The 14,978-nt window shown below is 39.4% G+C and overlaps 1 protein-coding gene across 7 annotated transcripts in view; it reads left to right on the forward strand.

The window, feature by feature from the left end:
• Nucleotides 1–569: 569 nt before the first annotated feature.
• The window catches only part of CACNA2D1 (calcium voltage-gated channel auxiliary subunit alpha2delta 1), a 561,607-nt gene continuing 547,198 nt past the window's right edge, over nt 570–14,978 (forward strand). For 6 of the 7 annotated variants that reach the window (XM_075274041.1, XM_075274040.1, XM_075274043.1 and 3 more), the window contains exon 1: nt 570–1,065. In XM_075274041.1, the coding sequence (XP_075130142.1) occupies nt 971–1,065 (95 nt within the window). In that variant the 5' untranslated portion in view covers nt 570–970. The remainder of the gene's footprint in view (nt 1,066–14,978) is intronic. The other variant, XM_075274047.1, reaches the window with a different exon arrangement.

Consider the following 14,978-nt stretch of genomic DNA (forward strand, 5'->3'; position numbering starts at 1 on the left):
TTTTAAGCGAATTAGGTTAACGTTCGGGGGTTCGACCACCCAAACGGAAAGCCGAATGCAGATGTGAACCTAGCCTAAACTGACAAATAGGCCTTTTACTATTAAAAATTCTTTAAACATACATGCAGTCTAAAATAAATCTTGTGGCACTACAAGACTCAGCATGGCTCAGAGTGTGCTGAACTAACTGATGTGGGAGGTGGTAACAGATGTCCCAAGTGATGCCACTGGTGACTGTGCTGGGTAACAGCCCCACATGCCTGGACTGGGGATATTAGTGTAGTCATATCTGATATCGTGTATTGTATTAATAAATAAGATGAAAGCAATGTAAAGGTAAGTGGCTGCAGTGCCCCCCGGTGTCTGTGCCCAGAGATGGAGGAGCTGCAGCCTGTACAAGGAATCTGGGAGCCCAGGGTGCAGCACCAGCCGAGCAACCCAGCTCTCATGTAGATGAGCATGGCAGATAAGAAGTGCCGGTTAATGCTGGATATGGTGGTAATTGGAAACAATAGGATTGCTGCAGCACCAGGGTAATTACGGTAATGCAGGAGCTGTGGATGGAGGTGATGCCACTCGCACCCTGGCTGCCACTTGGCTGCTGACATCTGATCAGTAAAGTTGCAGCCTGTGCTCCTGCTCCAGGGCGTGGTGAGCTGTCAGCCGTGATTGAGCTCCAGACGGAGCATTTAACTTTCCAGCAGCGTGTGATCAGTGCAGGAGCCTCCCCTCACTCCTCCCTTGTAACTTACCCACCTCATCCTCCCTCCCCTTCTCTGCCATCGGGGGAATAAATCAGAAAAGGAGACGGAGAGAGGAGACTGGGAGCTGAGATCTCTTGTAAAGTCCATCCCCGATGGCGGCTGCTGAGAGTGAATGAAGTGGAAGCCTGAGCTCTGTTGTGCGCGGCCACTGCCTGGACTCCCCATCCCATCAGCCTGGATACAGATCTGCCTGTTAGATTGTGAAGATGGCTGCTTCCTGCTTTCTAGTCCTTATCCTGACACTTTTCCAATCCTTGCTGATCTGTCCTTCGTCTGAAGAATACTTTCCATCTGCTGCAACGTAAGTAACCAGCCTTGATGCCAATTCAGACTGAGCTGTCAGTGAGTCATGTGACCTCGCCATAAGGTGTGCTGGGCATGGCTCTGCTTTGTATACTTGTGTCTTCTAGGCTTTACTTTTCTAATCCCTGAGAATCTGCAAGGGGGCAAAACTCAGGTCCCGACTCTAAATATAACTAGCAGTGAGCTGAGCTGGGAAGAAAGTTTCATGTTATCTCTTTATAAGGGAAGGTCATGCTGGATTAAAGTTCTCCAGCTCTGAATCCAACCTCACTGAATATATACAGGCAAACAAGGGAGCCATCAAGCATGCTTCTTCTGACAGTTGTTGCTTCCTGGAAAACAAGCCCCATGAATCTCCCTGCCTTTAGTCAGAAACCAGGCATGTGTCTGGAATAGATGTGAGCAAGGCTGAGATGTCATCTGTCCCCCAGATACAGCATCTGACTGTGCCAGGGATGAATGATGCTTGGGTTACTTACAGGCTGCACAACATGGGGATTTTCCATAGATAGCAGGTATCTGATCTCTACCTGGACTGCCTGATGTTCCATGGATCACTTTGCTAATGACAGGGGCTGCTCCCCGCATGGCAGAGAATAGGACCTGTTCAGAAAAGGCACTCAAGCAAACAAAGCCCAAGTCTTCATGTGATCTTCCCCTGATAGTATTGTAGACTAGGGCAGTGCAGAATGGAGGGAGTTCTCGCCGCTTGCCAGTAGTACATTTGTCCAATTAGTGCTGCTTGTGTGCTCTTATACATGGAGCCTGTTCCCAGGATTTATTCCATTATGTATCCGACCAAGAAGAATTGGCAGCACATAGCACATACTTGACTGGGAAGCTGTTAAAATACGGGACTGTACACACCAGTCATAGGCTCATTTCTGCCTGATTTTATATCACTAAAAGGCAATAAGAATTGACATTTCACATCAGCTCAGTTCTTGGCAATTGCGACTATTCACAAGGCTGATTTGGGCCACCTAGATCTTACATTACATTCTTCCAAAATTAGGTAATGCTGTATATGTGCATATAGATGTATATGTGTATAGATACACTATGTGGGGAATTTGTAGTCTGTAAAATCTCAGGAGCGTCCTTAGATGTCTGAGTGCTATTCACCAACTCAGATGTCAGGAGCACATTAAATTTTCATTCACTGTTGTGAAAAGTGTTTACTATATTCCAGAGGGAGTTTATGTCACTACATCTAGCCAATGCTCCTTTATTTAGTCCACTATACAAGCTGCTTCACAAAAGAACCCATGCTATGTATTAGATCTGCATCTAATAAAGGAACAGAAAGATGCTTTGGTGTTATTGACACACACTGAATTATATATATAATATATATATATATGTATAATATATTCGGTAGATATAGTAATCTTTTACAGGTGACGGCGGAAAAGGGTTATGTCTACCTTGCTAAAAAAAAATCTACAAAGAAAAATTATATTTGTGTATATATAATGCGCGCATATATATATATATATATATATATATATATATATATATATATATATATATACACACACACATTACAGATGTATATACAAATATTTAATATGTAGAATTACATCACATATAAAACCGTATATACACAAAGCATTAGAAACTCAAATTAATTTAGGTTGTTCCAAATATTCATGTGTGAAATTATAAAAAAAAAAAATGCATGTATAAATAGTTATTTTCCCAAGACCTGTCTATCTCTATAGCCTGCATGTGTAAATGTCATGTATCTTAGATAGATGTCTTTTCCATGTAGTGCACAGCAATAATTTTTTAATTTTTTTTTGTCACGAGTAGTCTGATAAAGTGTCCTAATATCCACGCATTTTCCGAGTACATGTTTTCAAAAGGAAGTGCATACTAATATTCAGAGTGAGGTAAAGAAACATGGTCACTTGTTTTACAGTAGAACAGTTTGCAGATTCAGGGAACAGGTGGTGCTTTGCACATATTCTTTTCAATTTAAGCTGGTGTGTCATCTGCTGTTATGTGTCAAATCTCTAATGATCTTGGACCATGTATATATGTAATTCTGACTACTGCTAAAAAGCAATGTATTAAAGGGTGGTGATGTCACTGTAGGATATGATTATATTACACGTGAAAGTGATCTCTTAAATATACTACAAAAGACACACACTATATATACGCATCCATGAAATAAAATGACTATAGATATAAAGGTGGATGCAGGTTCTGCGAATGGGATGTTCCCAGGTCACCCTAATATTAATAAATGCAGTAAGTCACAATAACAATAGAAAATTCTGGTTGTCTTGTACTGTGTACATTTCTGCGAGAGGAATTCTTCATGTACATCCCAGCCTCTGCCCACACACACTTTGTAATTGTAAACTTAATTGTAAATGTAAATTATCCTCCAGCTACTATTTTGGCATTTAGTACAGAATATGCCACTATGACATACTGGATGCTATTTCTATTTGATGTGTTGGATTGTTCCTACAAGTTATATGACCCATGCATCACAAAGAAATTCATTGCACAGTTTAGTTCCTGATATAAGATTTTAATAAAGTGCAAACCCAAGTGTATTTCATCTCTACAGACAACATAAATGTGTTTCCAGCACATTAGCATTCAAGAAAATGTTCATTCACCTGACGGATGCTTGGGAGAAAATGCTGCTTTTATATTGTAAACAAACAAATGCATAAAGACTCAGGCTTCTGAAATATGTAGCATCTAGCAGCTTTGTGTTACCTTGCAAATCTTAAGAAATTGGTTAGTTCACCTTGTTTACAAATAACTGGACCTTTCCCTAAATATCTATACTTTCTTTCTTGCCTAGAGTATATAACTCTTATGAGATATATATATATATATATATATATATATATATTGAATATTTAAATTTATACGGATAATTTAAATTTTACAATTTTACATGAAGTAAAAAATTTTTATATAATTTTTACGTAGGAAATAGTGGTGTGTTTCAAAGCAATTCTTAATATAGTGATAACATGTATTAATAAGATACATCTATAGAGTAAATGTATTGTCTGATTAAATTTATTTATTAGCTTCTTGCTACAAGTATTAAACATATCGTTGACAGTGTGCGGGTTGATAGACATTATAGGTGTTGTGAAATATTTCAGCACTGTCAACAACATAATCATAGCAATATTAATAGTGCATAGATATATCTGAATATAGCTATGCGCATACAGTACTGTAAGTCATGTTGGCCAAATGCATAGTGTACTTGTTGCCTATGAGTAAGACAAATGTGGATGTTAGTTGTAAGGGTGATGCCTATATTTTCAATGAATTGAGAACACAAATGGGATTTTCATACAATAGCATACTCAGTCTTAGCAATGTAAGTCCAATTAAATGGATGTACAAATATATCCAATGGAAAAAAAAATTGGCCCTTCACAAAAGCAGCTCAGTGCTACCCAGAATAATCTGATTAGCCGATCTGTCTAATTTGCATGTAGATCCCTGAGGGCAGACAGTGAGCATGTGTTACATTAGACAGTTATACATCACCACACACTACGAAATCAATCACAGGGCTCATCTTGAAATGTACTGCTCTAAAACACATACACTGGTTTTGATGCCTCTGTCGGTGAATTTACTGAAGCAGGTCCAATGTGATTGTAATCTGGCCCTCTTTTGTGCTATGTGACAGTTTGGTAAAATATGAATTTTAATTACATGTAGTTGGTTACCTTGGCTCTCCATCCCTCATTTATTACAGCATTGCTGTCTGGAGACTGACTTCCCCCTGCAGTCATTTCACTACTAGGTGTGATTTATTTATACAAATTAAGTAGCGGGTAGATGTGATCCTTATGTATGGGCCTATAACCAATTATTATTTGCTTTATTTCACACTGGCTAATCGTACAAGTTCTACTGGAACATTTTAATTAGAGCTGCTTAGTACATCACCATGACCGGCCCTTTTTTAATATCTGTCTATTACAAGTTTATTAAACACGTTCACCACAACTACATTATCTGTTCTATCCTTTATGTCAAATGTACTTCTACAGAGTGAGTGATGTGTAGATTGGGGTTGTGTTTGTTTTTAGTTGCTCTATGAAAAAACAATGGAACCAAGTTTTAAATAAATTAGGTCCATTTTTTTAGACTAATTATTTTTAGCCATATAGCATTAGTAATAGCATCTTTATAATAATGGATAATAATTACAAGTGGAATAATATAAAGGTCATATTGATTGATTTATATTACGGTTATAGATACACATTTGATTTTCACAATTTATTATTTATTAGAATAGTTTTCTGCAACCTCAGCTGTCTTCACTTCTATTGCCCTCACCTTTTACAGATTATTTATTCAAGATCTGTACATTTCACCTAGTTTTTGGGTAGGTTAATGCTGTTTGTCTAACAATTTTAGCATAGGCTTCTATTGTGTCTATTGACAATGTTTAGTCAAACATTTGCGTGTCCTTGACCACATTGAAAAGCATAATAGACTACTGTATATATTCAACCGCTCAATTTGTATGGGGATGTCCCAGCTCTTCCTTAATGGAAAATGTCTGGAAAAAGAAAATAATGGAATGCATAATTCTTTGTTCTCACAAGAGATAAGCGGCCACCAGAGTTGTCTAGCAGTCATCTATTCCCTTCTCTCCATTGTTAACACATGCAAGCTCAGCCAACATGGGTTTAGAGTACAGATGTTGAGAGAAAGAAATGAAAACCTAAAAACATTAGTTGACGGCTCTCTACAGGTGGCCATAACAATATCCCTAATATATTTGTGTGTCCCCCCCCCCCCAACACACACACAAACACACACACACCCTCATTTTTGGATTTGCACACAGATGACGTGAACAAAAGTTGAATGTTTTATCACCTGTGTAGTTTTTGTCTCTGTTCTGCACAACCCAGATGTTCTTTGTCTTTTGTTTCCAAGCTCCTTCCAAGTAAAGACATGTCTACTCTTTGCTTTATCTGCTGTTTAAAATGTATAGGTATATGTTATATCAAATGTTCTGGTGCAGGTTATTGTAATTGTATATGGTATTTTTCCATGTGAATAAAAACTTTATATATCCTAGAATTTTGCATAGATATTATATGTGGCATTATATTGCTTGAGCTGTGAATCAATAATTATCATGACAGTATATATTGAGATATTAGAGTCTCCAGCATTCTGGATAAAGCAAGATATAGGTTCTGTTCACACTTTGTTATAGCTGTGTATGGTATATACTTTGGGGAAATCTCCATCAAAAAATGTACATATATGAGGGAATCTCCTCATATATGTACCAAATGTATTTCCGTGATATAAGCAACTGTATGCTATAGGATTACATACTGTATATCGGTAAATGAATACTAGTGTTAGGAAACCGTATATACAGCATGGTATACTTTTTGTGGGATTCATTTGCGTTGAAAATCAGTCAAATACTGTATTGAATACAGTAAATGTATGCTCAGGCTCAGTCTGCATCATGTTTCAAGCCTGTGTTGGAGATATACATCAGGAAGGTCTGTACAGTACATACATGTGCGAAAAACTGCCGCAAATCACATTGTATAGGCATACGGTGGAGTGAATTTTTTAGAATCCATTCTAAAAAATAAAAATACATACTAGTACATCACAATATTTTCTACTGTACACCTTGCTTAGGAATAGCCTATTCTACTATACTGTTTCATGCCGTAAAAACAAAGTATATCAGTCCAGTGGAAGTCACTTTTGGCATTCATCAGGTGACTGCAGCCCTATGTAGTGTTTCAGGACATATACAATAAATGCAGGCTCTGAACAGAGCTTTTTATATACTGCCCAGATGGATGCTGACAAACACTATCTATTGAAGCCTATGAATGAATTGCTACAGTTTATGTATGCAATATTTTAAGACAATGGTGAGTACGGCCTTATAAATGTGCTAAAGCACATGCACTGTATGGACTATTGCAAAATACATGAATTTTGTTGCATGCGTTCCATGCATTTATTAAGCTAGCCACAGATGGATTGATTTCCTTACACACCAACAAAATGGTAGCGAGAGGTATTTTGCTTAATCTGTTTAAGAAAAAAAATACATTAAAATCATTTGGAGATTTACATCCCGCATTTATCATTGTATTGTTAAATTGTGCCAAAAAAAAATAAAAAATTGGTCCATAACTTTCCATTGTTTTCAAAGAATTGCTTGTCATCTGTACTTGTATGACTAAGGCAGAAGCCACACATTGCAGAAAAGCCTTGTTTTCTGTGGCAGATCCTGCTGCATTTTATTTATTTTTGAGCCAAAGCCAAGGGTGGATTTACACGGCCCGATATTCAGGGCAGTTGTCGGCAACAATCGCTTCCAAGAACACTCGTAGATAATGGCCCTCTTTAATACTGCTGCTTTTCATCGGACCAGCAGTGCAGATTATCAGCATCACATTGTCCTGTATAGTCTTAATCCATGTAGCAGAATGGTGGAGAAACGATTCACTAGAGGTCATTCCTCCTGCATTCAGTTTGCTTTGGCCTGTGTAATAAGGCCAACACAAATGAGTGAACAACATGTTTTCTTGTGGATCGGCTGAAATCTGGCTGCCTAATACAGCCTTTAGTGCTTTCTTTAGATTTTCCATTCCTTTTGAAGCCACGCTTGGCTTTGGTTCAAAAGAACATTAAAATCTGTAACAAAATAATGCAGCTTTTCCGCATTGTGTAAGCTCAGTCTAAATGAAGTTTAATCCACAACTAGCCATATTGAACACAGATGACCATTCAGGGCCATTCTTATTTAACTCCCTTTGGTAGACTTGCCCTGTCCAGCTATTGCATGATCGTACATTGATTTGAGTGACTTGCATGGGAAATGTATGGCAAGTACATAGCAGCTGATCACTAGGGTCTGGTGAGCTGGACCTGCAGCGATCGCCTGCCACATTGTATAAAGGATTTGTCTTCGTGAGACATCCATTAAATATTGTGATGCATTATGTGATGTGAAAATAAAAATCTAAATGTGAAACAACGTGTATATCTATTAAAAAAAACAATTCATAGCAAGACCCACAAAGGAGAGAATTTGCTATTCCCTATATCTCTACCTCCCCCCTCCCCTCCTTCCAACCAACCAACACACACACACTCCCTCTTGTACATATGGGAATAGTGGACCACCTCCCCTCCTCCCTTCTCTCTTGTTTTCACAACTATTTACCTGTGTTATGATGGCTGTCACTATCATAGTCTGCCAACCCCCACACCACAAGTAACTGCCTGTGCAGATAGTAGAAGGAGATGGTGGAGTGATCCCCAGGGTGGGGACTGGTTCTGATCATGTGACTGGGGGGTCAGAACCAGCCAGGAACCCCCAGGTCCAGCACCATCTGAAAGGAGTATAAAATATGTTTACTTTGTCACAGACTCCACCATGTAAGGACAATAGTTTTTCTTTACAAATTGAAGAAATGCTAGGATATGTCATCACTTCCTGATCTGACCACTAGCACCCATACTGATCTTTAGACTATGCTGCAGGTCCTACTCCATTTTACCCTGTGGGGATTGGACCCCTGCAGTGCAGGAATAAAGCCAGAGACACCACCTGGTTGTCATTCTCTTGACAACCAGGGTTTGCAAAGGTTTTAGCAATGTGTTGTAACAAGGGTGGTAATACCCCTTTTAAGCACCAACTTGGGGAATGTAAAGGCTCCATAGGTGAAAATGATGGAGGATATGCTATCAATCTGCTATGAATAATCTGTAATCTATAAATTTTGGGTCACATTTTAATTACTAGGTATTGATTACCTTACCCAGTTCCTTAATATTCACTTTAAGATAACGGCCCCATGTAATGAAGCGCGGGGAAAAAAAAAAGGGTTTTTTTTGTTTTTTCTGCAGTGTTTTTCATTCCACTTTTAATGCAGATTTTCTTCCCTTATTATACCTATAGAGAAATCGCCAGCGTTTCTACAGCTGTAACAGACGGGCTGAGTTTTTCAGAAACACAGGCGTTTTGGAAATGCAGCTTTTCCGCTGTAGATTTATTTAATTTTCTTCTGCAATGTGTAGATGGGATTAGCCAGAATTTCTTCCATTTTGCAGGTACTGTAAAACACTGCCTATTTGCAATGTGTGTGACTTCAGCCTAAGCATATGTTCACATGGCGCAAATTTGTTTCAGAAATTTCAATCATTCATATACAAACCTATGCATCCTGCTACTGGGATTGTCTTGCAGTTGCTGAAATTCCTGGAACAAATCTGCCACGTGCCCCTGACTTGTGCATTGTTCTACCCAACCCCATAGGGATATTTTCATTTAGTATTTGGGGTCTTTGACCTGGAAGTAATTTTGTCTATTATTTGCACGAGCTGTTTTTTTTTTCTTGTTGTGGACTGGACTATAAGAAAGCTGTGGTGTTTGCTGTGTGCCCGTTTTATTAGCCAATACTTTTTAAATTAAAATATAGGGGCATTAACTGCCCATTTCACAAAATGTGGGGTATTATCAAGTTAGTGATGGTCTAATGACCACAACAGACATTGGTATGGGTATTTCTCTGCCTCTGTAATGTCATTAGATTGATTATACATAAAGATATAATTTCCACTTTTGAGCTAATATGGGTTCGACATTTGCTTTACGTCCAAATTCATAATGGAGAATTTAGCTGTATAAATCTTTTAGCATTAAGCCTGGATAATGGATTTTATCCTCTAGGGTACAACACCTCTTGTCTATTATTATGCATTCATTTGCAATTTATTGTTTAAAGCATTTTTGCACAAGGGTAGTGTTTCCCAGCTACTGTATTACTTACAGTATTATACCACTGATGGGAACTCCCCGGTCATATTTTTTTTTATTTATTTTTTTAGGTTTTTTAAAAATACAAAATATCCCTTTTATAAACGAAGTGTTAAATTCAAGATTTAGCAAAAGCCTATAGCAGCACAACAAAGCTGTCTAAAAGATGTGACTCATTCCTGCAAAGCTGATATTAGAGTTGGTGTGAATTACTAAAAATAGCCTGTTGACAGTATTTCTTATTGTATGCGAATAATGCGAATATTGCACAGCCATTCTAGATGAAAGACGCCTTATTCTCCAGTATCAATATTAAGAAGTCAGAGGTCACACAATGAGCTCCAATAATGGAAGAATCTTCAATTGAAGTTCTGTCCATCTATCATAATGAATATTTTCCCATTATTGTTCCTTATAAGAACCTGTGCTGTAGAAGTCTCAGCCACCCCAGTTGATTAACTCTGGTATATCCCTCTCACAGCGCCCACGGATTTCTGTAGTGACTCAAATAACAGTGCATAATTTACATGTATATCACACAGTGCTTTAAAGGCGAAGAAAGTAAACTGATGGATCGCTCCTTTTTCTGGATTTAGAGGCAAGTATTGCATTGTATTGTATTTCTTCAGCTTTCATACAAAAGCCACCCTCCCCCTCACCTACAAGCAGTTTCCCCAGTACTCCTATACTATTCATTGCCCAACAGAACTTGAATATTTTAGCTGAAATATACAGGAGACTTTGCTCATTCGAGGTCTCTGATTTGTCCAAAACCATTAAATACAAGACATTCATAAATGGCATTTAGTCCATAGGATTTTTTCCACTTTACTGCACGCTGTGACATGGTGACTTTGTGATCCCTAAGGTCGCTATATCACCCAAGAGTGTTCCGTCATTTACTTGTCCTTAGAGGAACACCATGTTTTTTTGTTTTTTTTTTGTAATGTTTTTAAATCTCACGACCACATCACAATAAGTTTAAATGCAATAAAGATGAACCTATAAATAGTATTTGGAATAGTTCCCTTTATGCCACTTTAAAGCAGATTTTAAGCTAGACAGGGAGTGAAAGATGAGCATTCTGAAATGAAAAAGGACACAAAAAATTAGATGTGTTGAATCCTACAATACTTGTCCAGTTTACTATATTTTCCTAATTGTATATTTACATGCATCTAAAAAGCAAAATAAATAAACCCCCCAAAGCCTGAATTTAATATAACCATTCTATTGTACAGGCCACATCTGTGCGAAAATATATGACACACTTCTAGGTGGTCTCTAGAGGGTTCCTCTTATTTGCTATGCGGAGATTAAATTAAATCCCAGTAGACTAAGATATCATTGTCAGACATCACTGTGTAACGGAACACAATTTAATGTGTGGTAATGAAAGGAGGACATTATGAAAGCAGAAGCCATGCTACTTTGTTGCATTTTATAATATATATAATGTGTGTGTGTTTGAATAGCTATTAGAGATTCGCAGCAAAATAGATTTGACCTGAATTTTCCAAAAGTCTTGGGTTTGTCCTGATCCAGAAAGTTTTGTGGTTTGTCATCTTTGACTCATTATTATACTTTGTTGTCTGTTAATGTTGCCCACTTAATGATTTGACATTGCGGTGGTGGTGGTGGTGGTGGGGGGGGGGGTTATTCTTTATTAACATTCATCTGCAATAATAAGGGACATGTATCAAACATGGAGATTAGGTACTCCCTTCTTCTTGTCATCTGAGGTGCGTTACAATAAGTGTCCGTTCACGCTACTTAGTACATTACCATCAAGTCCCTAGTCATTCCTTACATCAATGACTGTATATACTGAACAATACAATATGAGAACATAACAACAACATGACTGTAGTGATAATCCCTGTACCTGACTGTCAGAAATGCACCGATAGCGCCACAGCGGGGCACAGAACGGGAAAGCCAATAGTGTGCTGAATTCAGCGCCCTGTCAGCTTTCTAGCGGTGTTTTACACCGCATGTGCCCGAGGGCGTGAAAGGTCCTCTTTAAGAGCCAAAGAGCATACTGAGTGGTATCACAGGGCAGATGTGGCAACAAAATAAACCATTATACTCGCCTTGTCTGACCTTTCCTTGGCATTCTCCTGATGTTTAGCAGTACTTCTGCATCCTATTTTGGCCTTTTCCAGCCTCCTGGCTGTCATCACATGCCCTGTGGTCATTGCTGAGGCATGTATGGGACATGCTGACGTCCTGACGATAGCAGGTGACCACAGGACCCTGGGAGGATGCCCAGCAGAGAAGAGGCAAGGTGAGTATAACGGTTTATTATGTTGATGCACCTATGCTAAGCCTCCACTTATAATACTCTGAGGTCTACATAGACTCCAACTCTTACCAAACAAGTTCACTGTATTGCTGCCGCAGGTAACAGCTGATATTCACTTACCCATCCGCACATACATAGAGATCAACGAACACTGTTCGGATCAGCCGATCCGAACAGCACGCTCCCATAGAAATGAATGGAAGCACCTGTGATGCTGACTTTGCCGGCGGCCGGCCGGCGTCACAGGTGCTTCCATTCATTTCTATGGGAGCGTGCTGTTCGGATCGGCTGATCCGAACAGTGTTCGCTCATCTCTACACATACATTATATTGCCTTATTAGCCCCTATATAGTATACTGTCCCCCTTTACTGACCCACACACAGTATACTGCCCCCATACATTAAATACGTAAGGAACTGCCCACAAAAACTGACATTACGCCAGTACCTACTGGATTATTACATCAAGAACTGGCAGATATTCACGTAGTCATCCGTGCTTCTGCCCACAGCAGCCTCCCCTTTTGATGTCCGGGGCACCACACATTTGGCTCAATGTTGAGCAGTTGTGTCCTGTCATTGTTCAGGAGTTGGGATATAATATGCAGGAACAGACTGAAGCCAATGCAGAGGCAGCTATGCGCAGGAGCATGGATGGCTACGTGAATATCTGCCATTTCTTGATGGAATAATCCAGTAGGTACTGGCGTAATGTAAGTTTGTCGGGGCAGTAAAGGGGACTTGTGTAGTATGGGGGGCATTTACTGTATGCATGCTTAAAAGTGAACATTCAATGCATGGGGGCATTATACTGTGTGTGTGTGTGTGTGTGGTCAGTAAAGGGGACAATATACTATATAGGGGCTAATAAAAGAAGCAATATAATGTATGAGAGCCAATATAGGAGGCAATATGCTATGTATGGACCAATAAAAGGGGTTGTATATTATGTTGTGAATCATTAAAGGGGCTATATAATGTATGGGAGCCAATAAAGCAAGCTGTATAGATATTTGTGTATGTTAGGCTTGGTTCACGTATGCTGATGTGTTCCGTCCGTAAGAGTCCGCATGAAGACCCCTACGGACGAAACACAAGTGCAACTGCAAGCGCTGTGCAGTTCAAGTGCACGGGCCCCATAGACTATAATGGGGTCTGTGTGCTTGTGCGCACTGCCCGCACAAATCATTCATGCAGGCAGTGCGCGGCAAGCACACGGACCCCATTATAGTCTATGGGGCCCATGCGTTTGAACTGCCCAGCGCTTGCAGTTGCGCTTGTTTCGTCCGTAGGGGTCCTCATGCGGACTCTTACGGACGTAACACATCAGCATGTGTGAACCGGGCATTACTCAGCAGAATGTATGTGCAGTCAAATTAAATTAGAACTGGACCCGCTTTACTTTATGTAAATGATTGAAATGGCTTTTAGTCATGATTAGCTACATATTAGATACTTTGTAGGTAAAAGATATTCAGACTTCCAACAAGATCAATTATGTAGACGCTAAGATTTCAAGGTTAATTATGAGAAGGAAAACTCAAATTATGAAACCTGGTTATTATGTAAATGAATAAATGGTTGGTTATATGCCAGATAATTCAGGAAATCAAGGTTGCAGCTTTGTGAAACCATTTCAGAACTTATAGTAATAATCTATTGCTGACAACCAAATCTAAGTTAAGTATTTGTTGTTGCCTCACATTTATTAGTGAATTAAGCAGCCTCCATATTCAGTTCCCATTAAAACCTGCATGGATCAGGTCTGCCAAAGCAAATGTATTGGTGAATTGCTCAGTGTTTTGATGATGGATAATTCATAGTTTCAATGACCAAGATCAACCTCCCAGACAACATGATCTAAACTACGGCTTCTCAAACCTTTTGGACTCTGGCCTGAAACCTGTTATGATACTGGGCCATCACAAGCAAAGAAATGGCACAGGGGCAAAATGGTAGCTCAGTGGTTAGCAATGCAGCCTTGCAGTGCTGGAGGCCTGGGTTCGAATCCCGCCAGGAACAAAATCTGCAAGGAGTTTGTATGTTCTCCCTGTGTTTGTGTGGATTTCCTCCCGTACTACAAAGATATACTGACACTTAAAAAAAAAAAAAAAAAGCACCATGGGGTGCCATTGGGCTGGACACATACTACCTGCACCAGTGGCAACTAAATACTACAGTACAGTATACATAATGCCCATAGAAACTAAATACCATAATGCAGCAGAAAATGCCTCCCCTAGAAGTGTCAAACCCCACAGTGCAGTGCAACACACCTGCCTATCAAAACATAATACTTCTCAGCGGTGCCAAACACCACAATGCAGCACAAAATACCTCTTTGAATGTGCCAAACACTAAATCACAATGAAGACAAATGGTACTGTGATATAACTTTACTTGATGACCATAAGGCTAAGACCCCATATAGTGAGTCGCAGCCACAGTGCTTTTCACAGAAAGTCCACAGGATTTTCTTCATTGGACTTTCTGTTTCTGTTATACCTTGTGAGAGAGTGAAGGGTGTGGTCTGGGAGTACGGGTATATTCCAGCCAGGCACCTAAAGGGTGTTTGGTAAAGACCCACACCAGGAAGGTCAGCTGGGTAATGAAGGCCTAATATTAGTCTGTGAGTGAAGACTGGGAAGTGTGGCACCTCACTGACAGAGCTGACCTGTCCAAATCAAATATACAAAGCAGGTACTGTGCCACCCACTGTTGTTGCCAAGGCAGGAAACTGATAGCCAGGCTTCTGATAGTCAGGGAACAGTTTTCCTA

The sequence above is a fragment of the Leptodactylus fuscus genome, chromosome 5 (assembly GCF_031893055.1).
Source record: "Leptodactylus fuscus isolate aLepFus1 chromosome 5, aLepFus1.hap2, whole genome shotgun sequence".
Lineage (NCBI taxonomy): Eukaryota > Metazoa > Chordata > Amphibia > Anura > Leptodactylidae > Leptodactylus > Leptodactylus fuscus.